Here is a 20,000-nt window from a genome sequence, read left to right as displayed (position 1 = left end):
TTTCGCTCCAATTCCCGATACCATAGTAACCCACAGACTGGGAGTAATATTTGCGAGGTCGTCACCAATTTTTGCATTGAAATCACCGACAAGACAAGTTATGTTATGTCTAGCTATATTACTGGCAACTGATTACAGGGTTCTGTAAAATTCTTCCTTTACATCATCGCTTGCTTCGTTTGTGGGTGCGTAACAGACCACCACAGACAGTTTTACATGCTGGCTGGCAAACCTAGGGGTAAGAATTCTGGATGAAACTGGCTGCCACATTAAAAGTGATAGACTGGTTTCTCTCGTCACCATGAGGGCAACTTCGTGTTCTCTCCTTGACTCTGGTCCCCTGAATATGATGCTTTGTTCACTTGGAAATTTTTCGAGACTTGAACCAGGTCACTGTACCTTGGAGAGTTCAAGGACCTCTAAATCGTTCTGGTTCATTTCTTTCTTAATTTGTTCTGTCTTGAACAACTAAGACATCACTCGAATGTTCCAGAATATAAATTTGAAGGAATTTTTTGCTGTCAAAAGTCATATCCAGGGGCATGCTGTTGTCATCAAAAAACATTCAGATCCAAGGCTATTCTCAATAGATGTTTCTGTTGCCTTGGTTTTTGCAAGAGTGGGTCACAAGCCCAAAGCTCAACCCTCCCTCTTTATCCTGGATTTGGAGAGGTTGCATACGCAGCCGAGGTCCAGTGACAAATACTGTGTGTAAAGAGTCATAAAATTGCAGAGCTTACAGTCCTTTTCCGCGGGGGCCGTTGGGGTTATGTCATTTCCAGAGGCATAATTTTTGGGGTTTTCAACTATGGTTAATCAAATGGGTAACTTAAATTTTCGAACATATGTCTCTGAGGCATTGCTTCCCTCCGATTTTTTGGGTCACCTAAAATAAGATAAGATAACATTTTATTAATACAAAAAGACAAAAAAACAAGAGCTAAGAGCTCATATGGCACTTGTGACGAGGTCGGAAGAGCCATGAGTCAAGAGCTCATAGAGGTCCTTCTAAATATCAAAATTCATTAAGATCCGATTACCCACTCGTGGGTTAAAAGAACCTCATTTTTTCTAACTTTTCCACTCCCTTCAGCCCCCGAGATGGCCAAATTGGGGAAAACGACTTTATGAAGTCCATTTGTGCAGGTCCCTGACACGCCTACCAATTTTCATCGTCCTAGATCGCCCAAAAGCCCCAGACTCGCCAAAGCACTGACCCCCCCCTAACTCCCCCAAAGAGAGCAGATCCAGTTCGGTTATTTCAATCACATATCTACGACATTTGCTTGTTCTACCCACCAAGTTTTATCCCAATCTCTCCACTCTAAGTTTTTTCCAAGATTTCCTGTTTCCCCTCCAACTCCTGCGCATTGTCACCAGATCTGTTTGGTATTTAAATGAGAGCTCTGTGACATGAGTTTCTTCCAAATATCAAATTCCATTATGAAATGGTCACTTGTTCTAAAGTTAAAAACGCCTCAATTTTTTTCGAATTAACAACCCCCCCCCCAATTATGTCAATCACATATCTAGAATTACTACTTGTTCTTCCCATCAAGTTCCATCCAGGTCTCTCCACTCTAAGCGTTTACCAAGATTTCCGGCTTTCAAGATTACTGTTTCCCCCTCCAACCCCCATATCCCCGGGTCCGATTCGAATTGAAAATGGAGCATCTGAGACATAAGATCTTTCTATATAACAAGTTTCATAAATATCCAATTACCCATTCATAAGATAACGATACCTCAATTTTCCAATTTTCACGTTTTCCGAGATTTCCGAATCGGGAAAAGACTATTTCTAATTTAATCTGGTCTGGTCCCCGATACGCCTGCCAAATTTCGTCGTCCCAGCTTATCTGGAAATGCCTAAACTAGCAAAACCAGGACTAACAGACCGACAGAATTTGCGATCGCTATAAGTCACTTGGTAAATACCAAGTGCCATAAAAAAACCAAGAAACAAAAAAAAAACAAGAAACAGATGCAAAGCTAAATCAGCATATTAAAAACAACAACAATTAAACAAAAAAAAAAATACTAAAATGAAAAACGGTTGCCCGCCATTCAAAACCAGCCGACACTAAGCAACGAGAGATGCTACGGACAAGGTACCTACAACAACAAAAAATCCAATCCGGCCCAGAGATGTCAATTCCATCATAAAAATGATAAAACAAAGTGCACTTTTAATTTCCAGTCTAATGAACCCTATTCCGATCTTTTCATGGGCCGAATGTGATTGGTACGATGGGTGATTGGAACGATTGGGCCCAATCGAATCCCGCGTTTGAAAGACACCATTATGTCAGCAAAATGAACAATTGATCTTCAAAATCGTGAAATGTTTTAACAGTTCTAGCATGCCTTGCTTCTAGAGAGAAATCATTTTGAAGGTTAAAACCAATTTAAAAAACTATCTGATATCAACAATAAATTAGGATAGACTAAATAGTTTAGCCACTATTTTGATTGAAGTGAAAACGCAAGGAATATAGATTTTAAAACTGTTTTAGAAGAATTAACAGAATAAAAATTCAGAAATATGTAAATTCATGTATTCATATTCAAATAAGTAAACTTCAAAAGGCATTTTCAGCACTTTCATAATATCTTGGGGACACAAACGTAAATTAACGTAGGCTAAGCGCAAAATCAACACAAAAAAGAACAAAAGAACACAAAAACGTAAGTTCAAAATGAACAAAGTGGACAATTAATTGAGACAAGATAAAGAGAAAGACATGAGAAATGTAAATGTACATGACATAATGAACAACCTAGACCCTTAGAAGTGACAAGACCAATCCTAGCTGCTGGAACAAAGGGTACTAAAAAAATGTCTGCAGCAATGATAAAAGAAAATAAACATCAAAGAAATATATAATTAAAATATTATCGAAACCGACAATTAGAACAAGTAAAAAAAAGAAATCAAAGAACATGGAAATCTGCAGCTAAAAGATATGTGTCAGCGAGAATCACAGTAACTCAAAAACGAAAGTGAAGGACAAAAAGAATATTTGCGGTTAAAAGACATGCAACAACAAGGATGGGAATGAATCAAAATAAAATGAAGAACAGAGATGTGCGATTAGAAGATATATGACAGCAAGAACAAAGAAATATGCAGATAGAAGATAATCAACAACGAGAATTGCAAGCAACAGTAGGAATCAGAACATGAAAGTGAAACGAAATCATGAACGTGAATCAAAAATGAATATGAAGAACTAAGAATGTAGGGCTAGCAGAGACGCTAAAGCAAGTATCAGAAAGTGTCAAAAACCAAAGTGAAGAACGAACAACTGTGCTGTTAGAAGACAGCAATATTATGTTACAAGAACGACATCATCACAATCTTCGATGCCAACAAAGTGAGGCGTAAAACCAGTAAAAAACTGCAAAAATACTACGCAAGTGTTGATTACAAGTCGTTGGGACTCTTCAACTTTGCATATATTCACTGTGGAGCCCTCAATTATCTTAAAAGAAAAGTAGCAAACAAAGATGATTTAATTGAGGGCTGGTGCCTGCACTTCAATAAAATTTCAAAATTTAATATACAAAGGCAGCCCCAGAAAAAAATCTATTCGGGCCCCGGACTATGAGGTCAATATGACCATCCTTGAAAAAAAAAAGAGGGAGAACAACAACACCGAATATCAAATAAAGACGCATCCTTGATTTTTCTTCTGGTAAAAATGCAAAATCTCACATTTTTTCCACATAAAACCTCTAACCTGAAACCTCTACGGTATGGTTCTCTGATGCGCTAACTCTGATGATTTGATTTTCATCAAGATAACTTGACTTTTCGGGGTGTTTCGGCCTTTTTTAAATCCGGCAAATTTTCTCTGGCTCGTAGTTTTCGATAGGTAAGATTGGATTTAATAAATTGTATATAGTTGGAATCAAACAGGTTGTGGTAACGAACTGTAAGTAAGGAGCGGCGCAGCTCAATAGTAACCGAAACTCTAAGAAATAGATTCTTGATATCATTAGATACATCAAAAGAATCGAATTTTGATGCTAGATAAGAATATGAAAAAATTCATCAAGTTTAATGTTATCCATTGAAAGTTACGAGCCTGAGAAGTGCTTCGTTTTTGAAAATAAGGGGCGGGAGAATACCCCTAAAACATCAAGTGATCTCAATGAAAATCACACCATCAGATTCAGCATATCAGAGAACCATATAGTAGAGGTTTCAAGCTCCTATATAAAAAACTTGGAATTTTGTATTTTTTGCCAGAAGAAGGTTCAAGGTTCAAGGTTCTTTTAATATAACCAATATATACAAAATATTAGGTAACTCAAGGCTGAGAGTATAGCTCGAATGCAATTCAGCTACCTTTAAGCAACACTAAATATGCACAAAAATTAAAAATCAATAGTTCTCTTAACCAATCTTGGCAGAAATAAATAAAAAACAAATCCCGTGCCGTACGATACCATTTCCATCCTCCGCGCACCACTTTGAGACACAATTAAATTTACAACTTAAAACCAAGCGAGTCATAAGACATCTGGAGGCCTCATGTGCGAACCCCGGAGACCAGCCCAATACTTAAAAAAATAATAAACATCCTTAAAAAAAAACCAAAAAAAAAAACATTTTTTCATATTATTTAGATTTATAACTTTCAATCAGCACCCTTTTCAACTTCCGTCTTATAGCATCTATGCTTACATTAAAATCAATCTCATTTTTCAATCTTTCCCAATGTAGAGGAATCAAATACCTCAGGCAAAAACGCGACCTCTCTGTAACTACCTTAGGAGTCCGCAGATTATATTCACCACGGGTTTCAACTTGTGAAGATGAAGGAGAAGAAATAAGACCCATCGATGCAAAATATCTGGGGAGCTTTTCTCGTTCAAGCTTAATCTTAAACATAACACTTAAAAATTGGACACTTTGCCGAACAGGAAGAATATTATGAAGTGAAAAAAAGGTCTCTGTTGTGGATTTTAAGGGGAAGTTTGATGGCGATGGCAGAAAAGGTTTAAGGATACGAACTGCTTTATTTTGGATAATCTGTAAAGGGGTAACATTACTTTTAAAGGTGTTCAAAAAAATAATAGATGCATAATTAAAATGGGATTGCACAAGGGAAAAGTAAATGGATTTAAGAGCGCAATATGGAAGAAGGTTTTTCAGTCTGCACATTATACCAACTCCACGGGCAGACTTTGCTCTAACCTGATTAATTTGCTCTTTCCATGACAAATTCTCATCAAACACAACTCCCAAATATCTTATCGATACAACCCTTTCACTAACAGAAAGGGAAACTGATTCTAAACTCCAGTAGCTGAGCACAAATCATTAATGTAAACTAGGAAAAGCAGAGGTCCTAATACGGATCCCTGGGGAACACCAACCTTATCTGACTGCTGTACAGAATCAGATCTAACATCATTATATATAAGTATCTGCTGCCTCCCATGAAGATACGATTCAAGTAACCTAAGGCAATTACCACGAATACCAGCATTCGAAAGCTTATACAAAAGAATTTGATGAGAAATGGAATCAAAAGCTTTCTGTATGTCTAAAAATATAGTTGCAGGCGTTTCTCCACGGTCAAGAAAATCACTAATATGTTGGACAATAATAGCCATAGGATAATCAGTGCAATGCTCTTTTCTAAATCCAAACTGAAGTTTAGAAATTTAATCAAATTTCTCAAAAAAGGAATAAATTCTGTTATACAGTGCTCGCTCTACAACCTTCGAAAAAGCAGAGAGTATCGATATAGGACGATAATTAGCAGGAAGCCTCGGGTCGTCACCTTTATGTAGGGCCACCATTCTTGCTGATTTAAATGTTGATGAATAGACACCGGTCACAAATATGAGATTAATAATGTGGCATAACACCGGTGATATAACTGGGAGTAATTCTTTGACCAAATTAGTCGAAGATCCATCAAGGGCTTCAGATGAACCGTTCTTCATTTTAGATATGATTTGTTTTAGTTAAATTTCAGTGACAGGGGAAAGGAACATGCTTTTGTCAGAGGGAGGGGGCATGTGATCTTTAAATAAATCATTATTATTATTATTCAGAGAAAGATGAGATGCATTAGCTGTTTTTTCACCGATGCTTACAAAATGAGCATTGAGCAAGTTCACTATTTCCTGCTCATCGGAAGAAAAAGTACCATCACCACGTAACATTTCATTCGGAAATGAAAATTTCTGAGACCTTCCCAACAGAGAGTTAATAAGTCTCCAAGTGTGTTTTTGATCCCCACGAGCTTCTACAAATGATTTTTCAAAATATCTAGCTTTTGCTTTCCGAATTAACTGTGTCAGGACATCTTTATACTTTTTAAACTCTTCTTTATTTTTAGTAGATGGGAATGACATAGATATTTTAAATAGCTTATTTCTTATTGAAATAGAGTGTAGAAGCCCTTGTGAGATCCATGGTTTTTTAGGGAGTTTATATTTTTTTATTTTATTGCGCGTCAATGGAAATGCCTCATCCAAGCACTCACGGAAATATTTTAAAAACAGAGCCGTAGAAATATCAGGGCATTCACATTCTAGAATTGCAGTCCATTCATTTAAATACAAAAGGTTCCTCAATTTATCCATTCCTTCCTTATCAATTTTTCGAGTTTGTTTAAATTCTTAAAATTTTGGTCTGTGATTAATTCCAACATCGCCAACTACCACACAATGGTCAGAAACATCTGTAAATATAATATGCGAAAGAGTAACGGGGATAGTAGAAAAAAATATTATCATTGAGAGTAGCCGTATCTTCCGGGTCGCAGACCTGCATGATGGTAAAAGTGATTTTGATAGGTTCATGCACAGAAACTCAAGCGATTTTTCATGCAAATGATTAGAAATTCCGGGTCTATTTGTCTGAGCTAACAATAAGTTAATATTAAAATCACCCATTACCAGAACTTGCTCAGAATTCAAATTAGTCGCATCTTCAATGAAGCATTCATAAATTCGCAAAAACTCTTGTAACGAAGCCGATGGTGATCGATAAACAACACAAACAAGAAATTTCATATTATCAATCACACACTCAATGCAAAGGCTCTCAAAAGTCATCTCTTGGTCATGCTTAGATAGTTGCTTCTTCACAACAAATGGAATATCATCCCGAACAAAAAGTCCAACTCCGCCACCCTGTCTATTTTCTCTATTATTAGATATAAATTTAAATCCATCACAATTCATGATTTCTGCATTTTCACTACTTAAAAACGTTTCACATAGGCCTAAGATACTTACCCTGTGGTTACAAAGTAACTGCGAAACAAACTCGTGGCTACTAGCCAAACCTCTGCAGTTAAAAAGTGCTGATCTTAAGTTCCCATCAATTACAGGTGTTCCTAAATCTCCTTCAAATAAAAAATCCGTAGCAGGAAGGCTAGCTAAATGATCATCATAAACACCTTTAGCAAAAGGGGAAAAATCATAATAAATATTTTTCAGATCAAGCTGATCACCGACGCGGCTCCCCAATCTTCCCCCAGACTCCCCACTACTCACATGTTATATATAAATTTCATTTTTACCTTATGTCCCAAACAGGCAAGACGAAAAAATGGAAATGGCATTGCATCACTAATCAGACAAATCGGGTAAAAAAGTGGCAGAGAACAAACAAGACCTCGAAACCTGATTTTTTTTTTCATTAGACCTACTAACACTAGAAAACTAAAAAAAAAGATTATAGGCAAAAACCGAGGTTGTAGAACCCAACATGTACACAACTCTGTGACAGAAGTGGCAAGAAAATCAATCAAAATTTCTATCACAATACTAATAACAATCACAAAGGAACAGCAAAAACTAGCCCATCACTCTTTCCCAGGGTGACGAGGCCGTGGATTTGGATTCAAGCCAAAGCTTCGAGCCCTTCTGTTTAACACGCGTAAACTTTGCGGAATCTGATTCACGTAAATCTTTTGCTTTCGCAAGAAGTTCATTTCTAGTAGCGTTTAGCTTGGGGGGAAGATCCGTGCACACACGAACTGAGTTGAGAATCCTCTGAATGTTCTGTTCGTTTACGACCGAGATCAATACAGGTGCCAGACGAGGCCTTCGATTAGTAACGTTAACGTGGCCTGACAGACGAGACGGAGCATTGGAACCACCGAGCATGCGGTAGCACTTCGAAATCTAAATGGGGTCGCTTATCTCCATCGTAACAGATAAAAAAATTTCACATTTTCTTCAACTGTTTGAGACGGCCGCTCAGTAGGCATGCCATGGATTATCAAATTCAATTTGCGGTCCTTGACATCACTGTCCAGTACCTGATTCTCCAGTTGATCACACCTTAATTTTTGATCCTCCAACTCCTTTTCCAGTTGCCCAGTTTTTATATCTCGATCGGAGGCATCCTTTTTTAGCATAGCTATTTCCCCCGTAAGGGACTGAATGGACTTGTTGATGTCTTTTTAAGAACAGATTACAGCATCAAGTTTTTCCGTTAAAATATTCACTGCTTCATCAAAGTTCTTTTGTGATACTGCACTGCCATAATCAAGGAGGCACACTCGTGCCTCTTTAAAGAGGCGAACCACGGCAATGTTAAGCGATCTTCGGTTCCAGTGGTCGCAGAGGGATAGGGAGAGATGCATTTCGTAGCCCAAGCTCCAACTAAGAAACCTGCCAAATTTCATCCCCCCCCGACTTTTCCTTCATGGGGAAAATCTGGCCGAAAGTTTCGACCCGTCAACCCCAGCCCCCCTTTAACGTTTTCCGATCGGGCTGAAATTCACAAGTTAAGGTCCCCTAGGGCCCAGGAGCTTATCTGCGAAATTTCAGCTCGATCCGATAAGTCCTTCCCTGTTTTCCAGAAACCACGCATAGCCACTTAAAGTTCATGTTCTCCTTTTGTTTTTTTTTCTGCCACGCCTACAGGTCACAGCTGACATCGGATCTGGGCGTACGAAGACTCATTCGACGCGGAATTCTCCGAGTAAAAGTGCCCTTGAAAGTTTCGTAGGAAAATCTTAACCCCCCGATTTTCTAGCTTAGAAAAACCCATTTCCCCATTGCAGGTAAAATTTTCTCTTGTAATGACATCACTTGTTTGAAAAATTCTTACACTAACAGTGGCTTGGCGCAGCGGAAGCGTGCTGGGCCCATAGCCCAGAGGTTGATGGTTCGAAACCGCTAGCTGTTAACTTTTTAAAATTTGTAAAATTAGGTAATTTTGTCAGTTTGAATTTATTGATACAGAAAGGGAGAAAATAAACATGGAAAGATGTGATCAGAATTACATATTGGAATGTTCACAAGAATTTATACTGAAGCGGGGGTAAGGCTTGATGGAAGCAAGTTAAAAGAACCATTTAAATTGATTTCCTAATTGAAGCCGTTGGTGAAATTTTCTATTGTAATAACTTGTTTGATAACAAGCATAACAGCAGCTTGGCGCAGCGGAAGCGCGCTGGGCCCATAAACCGGAGGCGGGTGGGTAAAAACCACTAGCTGCTAAATTTTTAATTAAGCTGCTAAACTATTAAAATTATCAAAATTAGATAATTTTGTCAGTTTGAATTTATTGATACAGAAAGCGAGAAAATAAACATGGAAAATTATTATTAAATTACATCCTCCATGGATTGTAGAAAAACGTACAGAAATAATACGAAAGAAAACTTCGTTTTCTTAAAGAGTTAAAGAGGCTGCGTCCCAAAGTCGAACCTTAAAACGTACAGGAATTAGGATAGGCAGTTGGGGGGCTGCCGCCCCCAAAACCCCCCGCTTTTAAAGACTCTTTTGTATAGGTTTTTTGTTGTGGGGGGCTGCCGCCCCCCAAACCCCCCGCTCTTGGCTTCGGGAAGGCCCTCTTTTAATTAACAAAAAATTGAAATAAATGAATAATGGAATAACTTCGAAAAATGTTAAACACAAGAGGACAAGAGAACCATTGCGCCGAAACTAGTAATTAGTAACAATGAAGTCCCCCCAAAACAAAAAACCAGTACAAAAGAGTCTTTAAAAGCGGGGGGTTTGGGGGGCGGCAGCACCCCAACTGCCTCTCCTAATTCCTGTACGTTTTAAGGTTCGACTTTGGGACGCAGCCTCTTTAACTCTTTAAGAAAACGAAGTTTTTTTCATATTATGATTGCAATAAAGCCACTTCCTTATTGATTTAATGCAGCATGTAATCAAGCACAGGTAAACAGTAAATCTCCGGGCGAGCAAAACCCGGTTAGCTATTTAACTTTGCAATGCGACCTAGATTGAATAATAAAATGCAGTCAAACCAGTCCAATTAGTTTTATCCTTTTTAGACTAAATGGTCTTCACATCACGAACACGAATGAAAAAAGATCATGAAAAAAGATCATGGATGAGTTTTTTTTCCTTAGGGGCAATCGTGTAGAACCAATAATCCTAGAACGTCGAGAGACGACTCGATAGGTCGGAAATCAAAAGTTCTAGCGCCATCTTCAGTGAAAAAAATATTGGAGGACATCTAGCACCCCTCCAACTCCCATTTCTCCCACAGTCGTCCGACCAAAATTGTGAGATTGCCATTTTGGTCAGCATAGCCGAAAGATCTAATGATTATGTCTTTGAGGATGACTTAATCCCCTGTAGACCTAGGAGGAAATACTGACAGCTGTAAACTTTGCCCATTGTTTTTTTGGGGGAGGGGTACGCGGGAGTATCTTTCCATAAGGAGTTTTGCTTTGGCTAAGGGAACTTTCCATGGAGGGGGAGCCGGATTTTCTGATTTTACTTAAAAAACAATCAGAAATCAAATTAACAAATCACGTTTTCAAATAAAAGTAAGAAGCAACATTAACAATTAAAACGAACAGAAATAATTATATATATTAGGGGGCTGCCCCCTCTTCAATGCCACACTCGTTACGGTAAACTTTTTTTATAACTTTTAAAAAAGCTTATTGTTCTAATTAAACGAACCTTGTGTTTCAGGAAATAAATGTCATTCTTTAATAATTGGAACAAAAGACAAACAAAAAGTTGGAACAAGACAAGCGTAAAGAGCAAGATATTGAGGAGGGGGCAATCCCCATAATGTACGGAATATGTTTTTTCCTTTTAAGTCTGCTCCTTACTTTTAGTTAAAATTTCTTTTTTGTTTAATCAGTATAAAAAGCCGATTCTTTTTCTCATATAATTTTTATCAGAGTTCTTTTCAAACAGTTCGTGGTAACGAACATTCTAACGGGAATGAAAAGTTCTAGTGCCCTTTTTAAGTGACCAAAAAATTGGAGGGCACCTAGGCCCCCTCCCACGCTAACTGTTTTCCCAAAGTCAACGCATCAAAATTCTGAGATAGCCATTTTATTCAGCGTAGTCGAAAAACCTTATAGCTATGTCTTTGGGGACGACTTACTCCCCCATAGTCCCCGTGGGAGGGGCTACAAGTTACAAACTTTGACCAGTGTTTACATATAGTAATTCTTATTGGGAAGTGTACAGACGTTTTCAGGGGGGTTTTCGGTTGGGGGAGGGGTTGACAAGAGGGGGATATGTTGGGGGAACATTCCGTCGAGGAATTTGTCATGGGGGAAGAAAATTTTCATGAAGGGAGCGCAGGATTTTATAGCATTATTAAAAAAAAAACAATGAAAAAGTAAATCTGAAAAGTTTTTTCAACTGGAAGTAAGGAGCAGCATTAAAACTTAAAATGAACAGAAATTATTACGCATATGAGGGGCTCACCTCCTCCTAATACCTCGCTCTTCAAGCTAAATTATTTTTAGTGATTTCAACTATTTATTCTACGGCTTTTGTGATTCAGAAGTCATTCTTAATGAATTGGGACAAAATTTAATCTTTAGTGTAAAGACCGAGGTACTGACGAGGGGGTGAACCCCTCATATATGTAATAAAAACATGAGATTACAAAAGTTCGTTACGCAAGCTAATTTATAAGTTACGTTTATCTTTTACTAATAAAAACATTCGCAAAAAATTAAAAGTTCTAGTTGCCTTTTTAAGTTACCAAAAAATCGCAGGGCAGCTAGGCTTCCTACAACATTCCTTTTTTTCTCAAAATCATTCGATCAAAACTACGAGAAAGCCATTTAGCCAAAAAACAAGAGCTAAGAGCTCATATGGCCCTTGTGACGAGGCATGAAGAGCTACGAGCCAAGAGATCATATGGTATGAGCTCTAACAAAATTCTATGAATCAATAGATTGATTTAAAAGGTAAATAAGAGGCTTAATGCCGTTGGGGATTTGAAATAAGAGCTCTGAGTCACGATGTCCTTCTAAACATCAAAATTCATTAAGATCCGATCACCCACTAGTATGTTATAAATACCTAATTTTTTCTAATTTTTCCTCTCCCTTTAGCCCCCCAGATGGTCGAATCTGGGAAAACGACTTTATCAAGTCAATTTGTGCAGCTCCCTGACACGCCTACAAATTTTTCATCGACCTAGCACGTCCAGAAGCACCAAACTCGCCAAATCACTGAACCCCTCCCCCCAACTCCCCTAAAGAAAACGAATCCAATACGTTTCCGTCAATCACGTATCAAGGACATTTGCTTATTCTATCCACCAAGCTTCATTCCGATTCCTCCACTCAAAGTGTTTTCCAAGATTTCCCCCTCCAACTCCCCCCAATGTCAAAAGATCTGGTCGGGATTTGAAATAAGAGCTCTGAGACACGAATTCCTTCTTAATATCAAATTTCATTAAGATCCGATCGCCTATTCGTAAGATAAAAATACCCCAATTTTCACGTTTTCCAAGAATTCCGGTTTCCCCCTCCAATCCACCCAGTGTCACAGGATCTGGCCGGAATTTAAAATGAGAGCTTTAAAGCACAAGATCCTTCTAAATATCAAATTTCATTAAGATCTGGTCACCCTTTCGTAAGTTACAAATACCTCAATTTTCAAAACTACCCCCCCCCCCCAACTCCACCAAAGAGAGCAGATCCGGTCCGGTTATGTCAGTCACGTATCTTAGACAGGTTTTTATTCTTCCCATCCAGTTTCATCCTGATCTCACCGCTTTAAGTATTTTCAAAGATTTCCGGTACCCCCAACTGCCCCCCCAATTACGCTGGATCCGGTTGAAATTTAAAATAAGAGATCTGAGTTACGAGGCTCTTCTAAATATGAAATTTCATTAAGATCCGATAACTCCTTCCTAAGTTGAAAATACGTCATTTTTCTAATTTTTCAGAATTACCCCCCCCCCCCCCCAATAGGGCGGATCCGTTCCAATTATGTAAATAACGTATCTAAGACTTCTGCTTATTTTTACCACCAAGTTTCATCCCGATCCCTCCAATCTAAGCGTTTTCCATCATTTTAGGTTCCCCCACCCCAAACTCCCCCCAATGTCACCAGATCCGGTCGTGACTTAAAAATAAGAGCTTTAGACACGATATCCTTCTAAATATCAAATTTTATTGAGATTCGATCACCCGTTCGCAAGTTAAAAATACCTCATTTTTTTTAATTTTTTAGAATTACCCCCCCCCCCCCGACTACCCCAAAGAGAGCGGATCCGTTCCGGTTACGTCAATCATGTATCTAGGACTTGTGCTTATTTTTCCCACCAAGTTTCATCCCGATCCCTCCACTCAAAGTGTTTTCCAAGATTTTAGGTTTCTCCCTCCCAACTCCCCCCAGTATCACCAGATCCGGTCGGGATTTAAAATAACAGCTCTGAGACACGATATCCTTCCAAACATTAAATTTCATTAAGATCTGATCAACCGTTCGTAAGTTATAATTAATTCAATTTTTCCATTTTTCTCCGAATTAACGGGCCCCCACTCCCCCCAGATGGTCAAATCGGGAAAACGATGATTTACAATTTAATCTGGTCAGGTCCCTGATACGCCTGACAGACAGACCGATAGAATTTGCAATTGCTATATGTCACTTGGTTAATACCAAGTGCCATAAGAACTTGCAAATTTCGGCATTGGGCTAGCAATTTCTTCTCTAATTATAAAAGGATCCAGATTTTGCAAAATAAAAGCATTCGATTGACTGCGGACATAAAAGAGCAGGTTGAATCCAAAACTACTGCTAGCTTTTCCTGGTGTAATGTTTTAAATGTTGGTCAGATTCGTGACTACCAGGCATCAATTTTTGTGTTCCAGAGCATGAAACATATATACCCTGAGTATTTTCATGATTATTTTTCCATGAATCAGGAGTACCATAATTATGATACAAGAAATTCACAACTTTTAAGCCATGAACAAAGAAGAACAGTTCGATCATCATATGTGGTTCGTAATCTGGGGCCTTCTGTTTGGAATAGTTTGCCGGCTGGCATCAGGGAGTCTGTCACTTTATATGGGTTTAAAAATAAATTGAAAACATTTTATTTAAGTAATAGATTTTGAAGGGCAGGAGGTTTTTGATGTCTTTTTTATTTCAGTTTATTGATGTGGGGTGGGGGCTGAATACCGGTAAATGATATTTAATATGATTATTTTGTTGCATTTTGTTCATGTGTATGTGTTGTTGTATTTTATATATAAGATAGGCTAGGTGGTTAATCATGAGATGTTATGTTTAAATATTTATTTATAAGATATAAATCATAATATGAAATTGCAGCACAAGTCCTTAGGAATTTCTTTTTGCTGCAATAATTTATTAGTGTTGTCATTTTTATTTATGTTTGTATTGTGGATAAAATAAAACTTACCTACCTACCTACCTACCTACCTACCTACCTTCAAATTTTTATTTTTTGGTGAAGTTAATGACGGTGGTGAAATTGCTCCTAATTAGTCATTTTACCTGTTTTGCTCCTTTTTCGAGCCGTTCCATTTCTATTTCGAATTCGCGTACTTGCTTTCTTCTTGAATCTTGAGCGACTGTTTGGATTCGACTCCCCCCTTTTACGCTTGGTTGGCTTCAAATGCGGGAAAAAATCAATTTCATTCTTTACCTTATCTTAAATACTTTAGCTTCCTTCGGGCATTCTACTTAGAGTCAGGTCTTTCTGGCTTCGCTATAAATATTAGTTTGGTGTATAAATATCTTCTCATAGCTGATGCGGAGTTGGATGAGATAGCTTTTCGAGTCCAAATAAGGTACCAGCCCGAAGAGTTAGAAAAGTTGGAGAAGAAGACTAACTTTAGCCGACAGGAAATTCAAATTATTTATCGTGGCTTCAAACAGGTATGTTGCAAGACACATTTTCTTTTGCAAATTTCAAGATATAAAAAAATATAAAAAAACTAACGGTTAAAATTTTCACCTTCTTTTTTGAATTTTTTATAATAGAGCTTAAGGCATGATTAAATTTTTACCAATGTCAATATCTAGCTAGGGGCAACTAGAGCCAATCAGATATTTCAAAGAATTTTCTAATTGGCCGAAAAATTTTTATTAAAACTTTTGATTGGGTCAAATTACTGCTAACTAATTCCCTATCTTAATAAGACGTTATTTCAAGTGCCTTTACCAAGAACAAAGAAATACATCACCCCAGTATTTTAAAATATGAATTCCTATGTTCATTTTGGGCTCAAACTATGTTGTGGGGCAGAGTTAAGAAGAAGCTGCATTAAATAGACGAATCACTCTGGAAATATAAGAAATTACGAGAAATTAGATTTTGAAGAGAGAGGTAGGAGATCTCTGCCTCCCTCCCGTATATTTTTTTGTCTGGATATATATGAGAATCTGTTTTCTATCCATCGTACAGTCTTCCTATAATGGAAAGAGCCAATTACAAGTTCAACTAATTATCAACAATGCTTAGATGTCGTTCACATTTGATGTTGCATTGAGTTTTTCTGTCTTTCAAGAAAGAATTCTTAAGTTGTTTCTCAATGAACTATAGTTGCTTTTGTGCGTCGATTGATGATACATGGGAAAAATGGTAAGGCCATAGACTTATTAATAACCTTATCCATATAGCTAATTACAACAACAATTAATTATCGACAATCTTTAGATGAGGTTCATATTGGGTGCTGCGTCGTTTGTTTGCTTTTTTTGTCTATCTAGAAAGAAATTTGAAGTTTTTTCTCAATGAACTATAGTTACTCTTGTACGTCAGCTGAGGATTCGTGGGGAAAATGGCAAAGCCATGGACTTATCCTTAGAACTGATTGCAGGAACAACTAATTAGCAACAATGCACATAAGATGTTCATATTGGTTGCTGTATGCTTCTTTTGTCTTTCTAGAAAGAATTCTGAAGTTGTTTCTCAATGAACTATAGTTACTTTTATACGTCAGTTGAGGATACATGGAGAAAAAGGTAAACCCATAGACGTTTTATAACCTTATCCACAGAGCTAATAAAAAGAACAACAATTATCAACAATGCTCAGATGACGTTCATATTGGGTGTTCCATTGTGTGTGTGCTTTATTGTCTTTCCATAAAGAATTCTGAAGCTGTTCTCAATGAACTTTAGTTACTTTTGTACGTCTACTACTCAAAATCATTTTACGTCAAAAGTATTCCCTTCTAATCAGAATTGTTTCTGTTGATAGTAATAAAAATTCTCTTCTGTATTTAAAATGTAAAATGATGGTAATAATAAAATAATAACAATAAAAATAGTAATATTAGCAATAACAAAAAATAAATGAAAGCTTATATTTTCGACATCAGTATCGCAAAACTTGTTTATTAATCCTACAGAATTGAAACTTCGTTTACATTTCTTCAGGACAATGCCTGTTCAGGGCATTGACTCTGTTAATTGACTCTGTCAATTTTTAGGAGTGGGTCACTGAATGGTATTGAAAATAAAAAACTTGATGACAAAAATTATGAGATTTATCTATTCTGGCTTACAACCGTATTCCGAAATTTGAGAACTGTATTTTCCTGCTTCAACTCCGAACTCTCTTTTCGCCAGGCCTCGATCTCCTTTCCCTGGCCAAAACTTTTCAAAATAAGCTCTGTATGGACCGGATCAAAGTGCAACTTCATGATAGACATCCTAAATTATTCACTAATCTCCTTAAAGTTGATTAATTATCAAAGTAAAAATCTATAAAGCTAGACTTACTGGCAAGGGCCAGAATTACTGAGATAAATCCAGAAGGGCCCACGTCCAAACAACGTAAAATGGCTTAAAAATATTTTGGATACTCAATGGATTCCCCCAACACACACTGCTTCTGAATAAATAAATGCTGGGAAGCATCTGGATATACATAGACTCTGTTGAGTGCGTTTTATGTTCCATTCAACTTTCCTTGAAAATTTAAACTTAATACCCTATTTCGTCACTGACATATTGCATTTATACTATTCTAGCAACATGAATGCGCTTAAACTCTTTTAATTTAGTTCAATAATAGTGGTAGTAGCATTAATAGTAGTAGTAGCAGCAGCAGCAGTAATAATAGTAATAATAATAGTAGTAGTAGTAGTAGTAGTAGTAGTAGTAGCATAGTAGTGTTTTTATCAGTAGTAGCAGTAGTTGTAATAGTTGCAATAACAATAGAAGTGGAAGTAGCTGGCACAGTCACAGTTGCAACCAACGTAGTAGCAGTAGTGGTACTAGAACGTTTCCAGAGTCCAAATAGTCCAAATGCCACGAGTAGTCACAGTCCCAACGATTGCCGTCACAGGTAGTCTAAGTTGTAATTAGAAGTAGTCGCAGTCCAAAGAGTTTTTGCAGTTACAGTCACAAGTAGTCGCTTGCAGTCGTAAGTATTCACAGTCGCAAGTAGTCATTGGCGCAACCACATTACATGCATAAAAGTAGTTGTTATTTGGAAATATATAGAAATTTTTCAGGATGGGGGGATTTTTCTACGGTTGGGATTTTACACAGGGGAATTTTCTGTTCGGAGGATATTTTCTTGGAGAATGTTCAGAGAAATTTTACGAAGGGAATCAAAAAATTTGCATAATTTCAAATAAATAAAGAAAATTACATAAAATTAAACAAAAAACAAGGGTTTTTCACCTGAAAGAAAGGAGTAGTATTAAAACTTCAATAAAACAGAACTTATAACATAAATGAGGGGGGCTGCTCCTTCTTCACCCCTTACTCTTTACGCTAAAGTTTGACTTTTTGCCCTAGTTCGGCAAGAATGACTTCTGAAACAAAAAGGCCGTTGAATTTGAATGGAGTTTTTTTTTAAAGAACTAAAAGACTTTGAAGAGTGAAATTTAGGAGTAAAGAGCAAGTGTTGAGAAAAGGGCATTCCCCCTCAAATACGGAATAATTTGTGCTCATTTTAAGTTCGAATGTTGTGCTTTTTTTTAAGTTGCAAAAAAATGTGTTTTTTATTTAATTCTTAAGAAAGGATTCACTCTTAACATCAAAAATGCGAAATGATGAGTCTTGGCCTTTTTCACCCACTGTCCAGCCAATTGTGCTTAGGTGGTTGTTTGCTTTTTATTGAATTAAACAAGAAAAAAAAAGTTTTTTAACTGAAAGTAAGGAGCCACATTAAAACTTAAAACGAACAGAAATTACTCCGTATGTGAAAGGGCTGTTCCCTCCTCGAAGCCCCGCTCCATACGCTAAAGTTTGACTCTTTCTCTCAACTATACTTTTTAAAACAGTAAAAAACTTTAGTGTAAAGAGCTGGGCGTTGATGAGGGAACAGCCCCTTTCATATACAGAGTAATTTCTGTTTGTTTTAAGTTTTAATGTCGCTCCTTACTTTCAGTTAAAAAAACTTGTTTTTCTTATTTAATTTCTGAACCATTTTGAATTAATGCATGTTATAATTACGGCTCTCCGCACATGAATAATTAAAACGAAATTTTTATATTAATTTTTTTTGGCTAAATGGCTTTCTCATAGTTTTGTTCGGACGATTTCGAGAAAAGAAGGAGCGGAGGAGTAGGCCTAGTTACCCTCCAATTTTTTGGTAACTTAAAAAGGCAACTAGAACTTTTAATTTTACGAACGTTTTTATTAGTAAAAATAAACGTAAGTTACGATTTAACTTACGTAATGAACTTCTAAATTCGTATGTTTTTATTACGTATATGAGGGGGTACGCCCCCTCGTCAATACCTTGCTCTTTCCACTAAAGCTTAAATTTTGTCCCAATTCCTTAAGAATGACCCCTAAATCACAAAGGCCGTAGAATAAATAGTTGAAATTAATAAAATTACTTTAGCGTAAAAAGCGTGGTATTAGGAGGAGGTGAATCCCTCATATGCGTAATAATTTACGTTCGTTTTAAGTTTTAATGCTGCTCCTTACTTTCAGTTGAATAAACTTTTTCATATTTATTTTTTCATTGCCCTTTAAAAAAATGCTAAAGAATCCTCCGCCCCCTTCATGGAAATTCTCTTCCCCCATGACAAATTCTTCCATGGTAAGCTTCCCCGCGTAACAAGCTTCTCCAATTAACCCCCTCCCCTCAACCTCTCCCCCCACCAAAAAATCCCCCTGAAAGTGTCTCTACATTTCCCAATGACCATTACTATGTGATAACACTTGTCAAAGTATGTAACTTGCAGCCCCTCCGACGGGGACTGTTGAGGAGTAAGTTGTCCCCAACAACATAGTTTTTAGGTTTTTTGACTATGTTGAATAAAATGGCTATCTCAGAATTTTGATTCGGTGACTTAGGGGAAAAATGAGTGGTTGAGGGGGGCCTAGGTGCCCTCGAATTTTTTTGGTCACTTAAAAAGGGTACTAGAACTTTTAATTTCCGTTAGACTGAGCCCTCTTGTGACATTCTAGACGACTTGGTGGATACGATCACCCCTGGTACGATCACCCCTGGGCTCTTAACTTTTGATGGGTAAAACAAAACTTGATGGAACTTATATATTTAAAATCAGCATTACAATGCGATTCTTTTGATGTAACTATTTGTATAAAAATTCCGTTTTTTAGAGTTTTGGTTTATATTGAGCCGGGTCGCTCCGTACTACAGTTCGTTAACACGAACTGTTTGATAGTTTATACTGTAACTACATTTTCCCCCTCCTTTTTTGCCTTTATACATTGCTTGATTTTCGTACTAAGTGGGTAAGAAATAAACTATTATTAATATGATACTTACGAATTCTTATATGAAATTAAGCATATTAATA

The 20,000-nt window shown here is 37.1% G+C and overlaps 1 protein-coding gene across 2 annotated transcripts in view; it reads left to right on the top strand.

Moving 5' to 3' along the window:
- The window catches only part of LOC136025099 (calsenilin-like), a 74,362-nt gene that overhangs the window by 13,372 nt on the left and 40,990 nt on the right, over positions 1-20,000 (top strand). For both annotated transcript variants that reach the window (XM_065700822.1, XM_065700821.1), the window contains exon 2: positions 15,011-15,141. In XM_065700822.1, coding sequence (XP_065556894.1) covers positions 15,011-15,141 — 131 coding nt within the window. The remainder of the gene's footprint in view (positions 1-15,010; positions 15,142-20,000) is intronic.

The sequence above is a fragment of the Artemia franciscana genome, chromosome 3, assembly GCF_032884065.1.
Source record: "Artemia franciscana chromosome 3, ASM3288406v1, whole genome shotgun sequence".
NCBI classification, from domain to species: Eukaryota; Metazoa; Arthropoda; class Branchiopoda; order Anostraca; family Artemiidae; genus Artemia; species Artemia franciscana.
The sequence above is the reverse complement of the archived record's forward strand: the minus strand, read 5'-3'. Positions and strand labels throughout refer to the sequence as shown.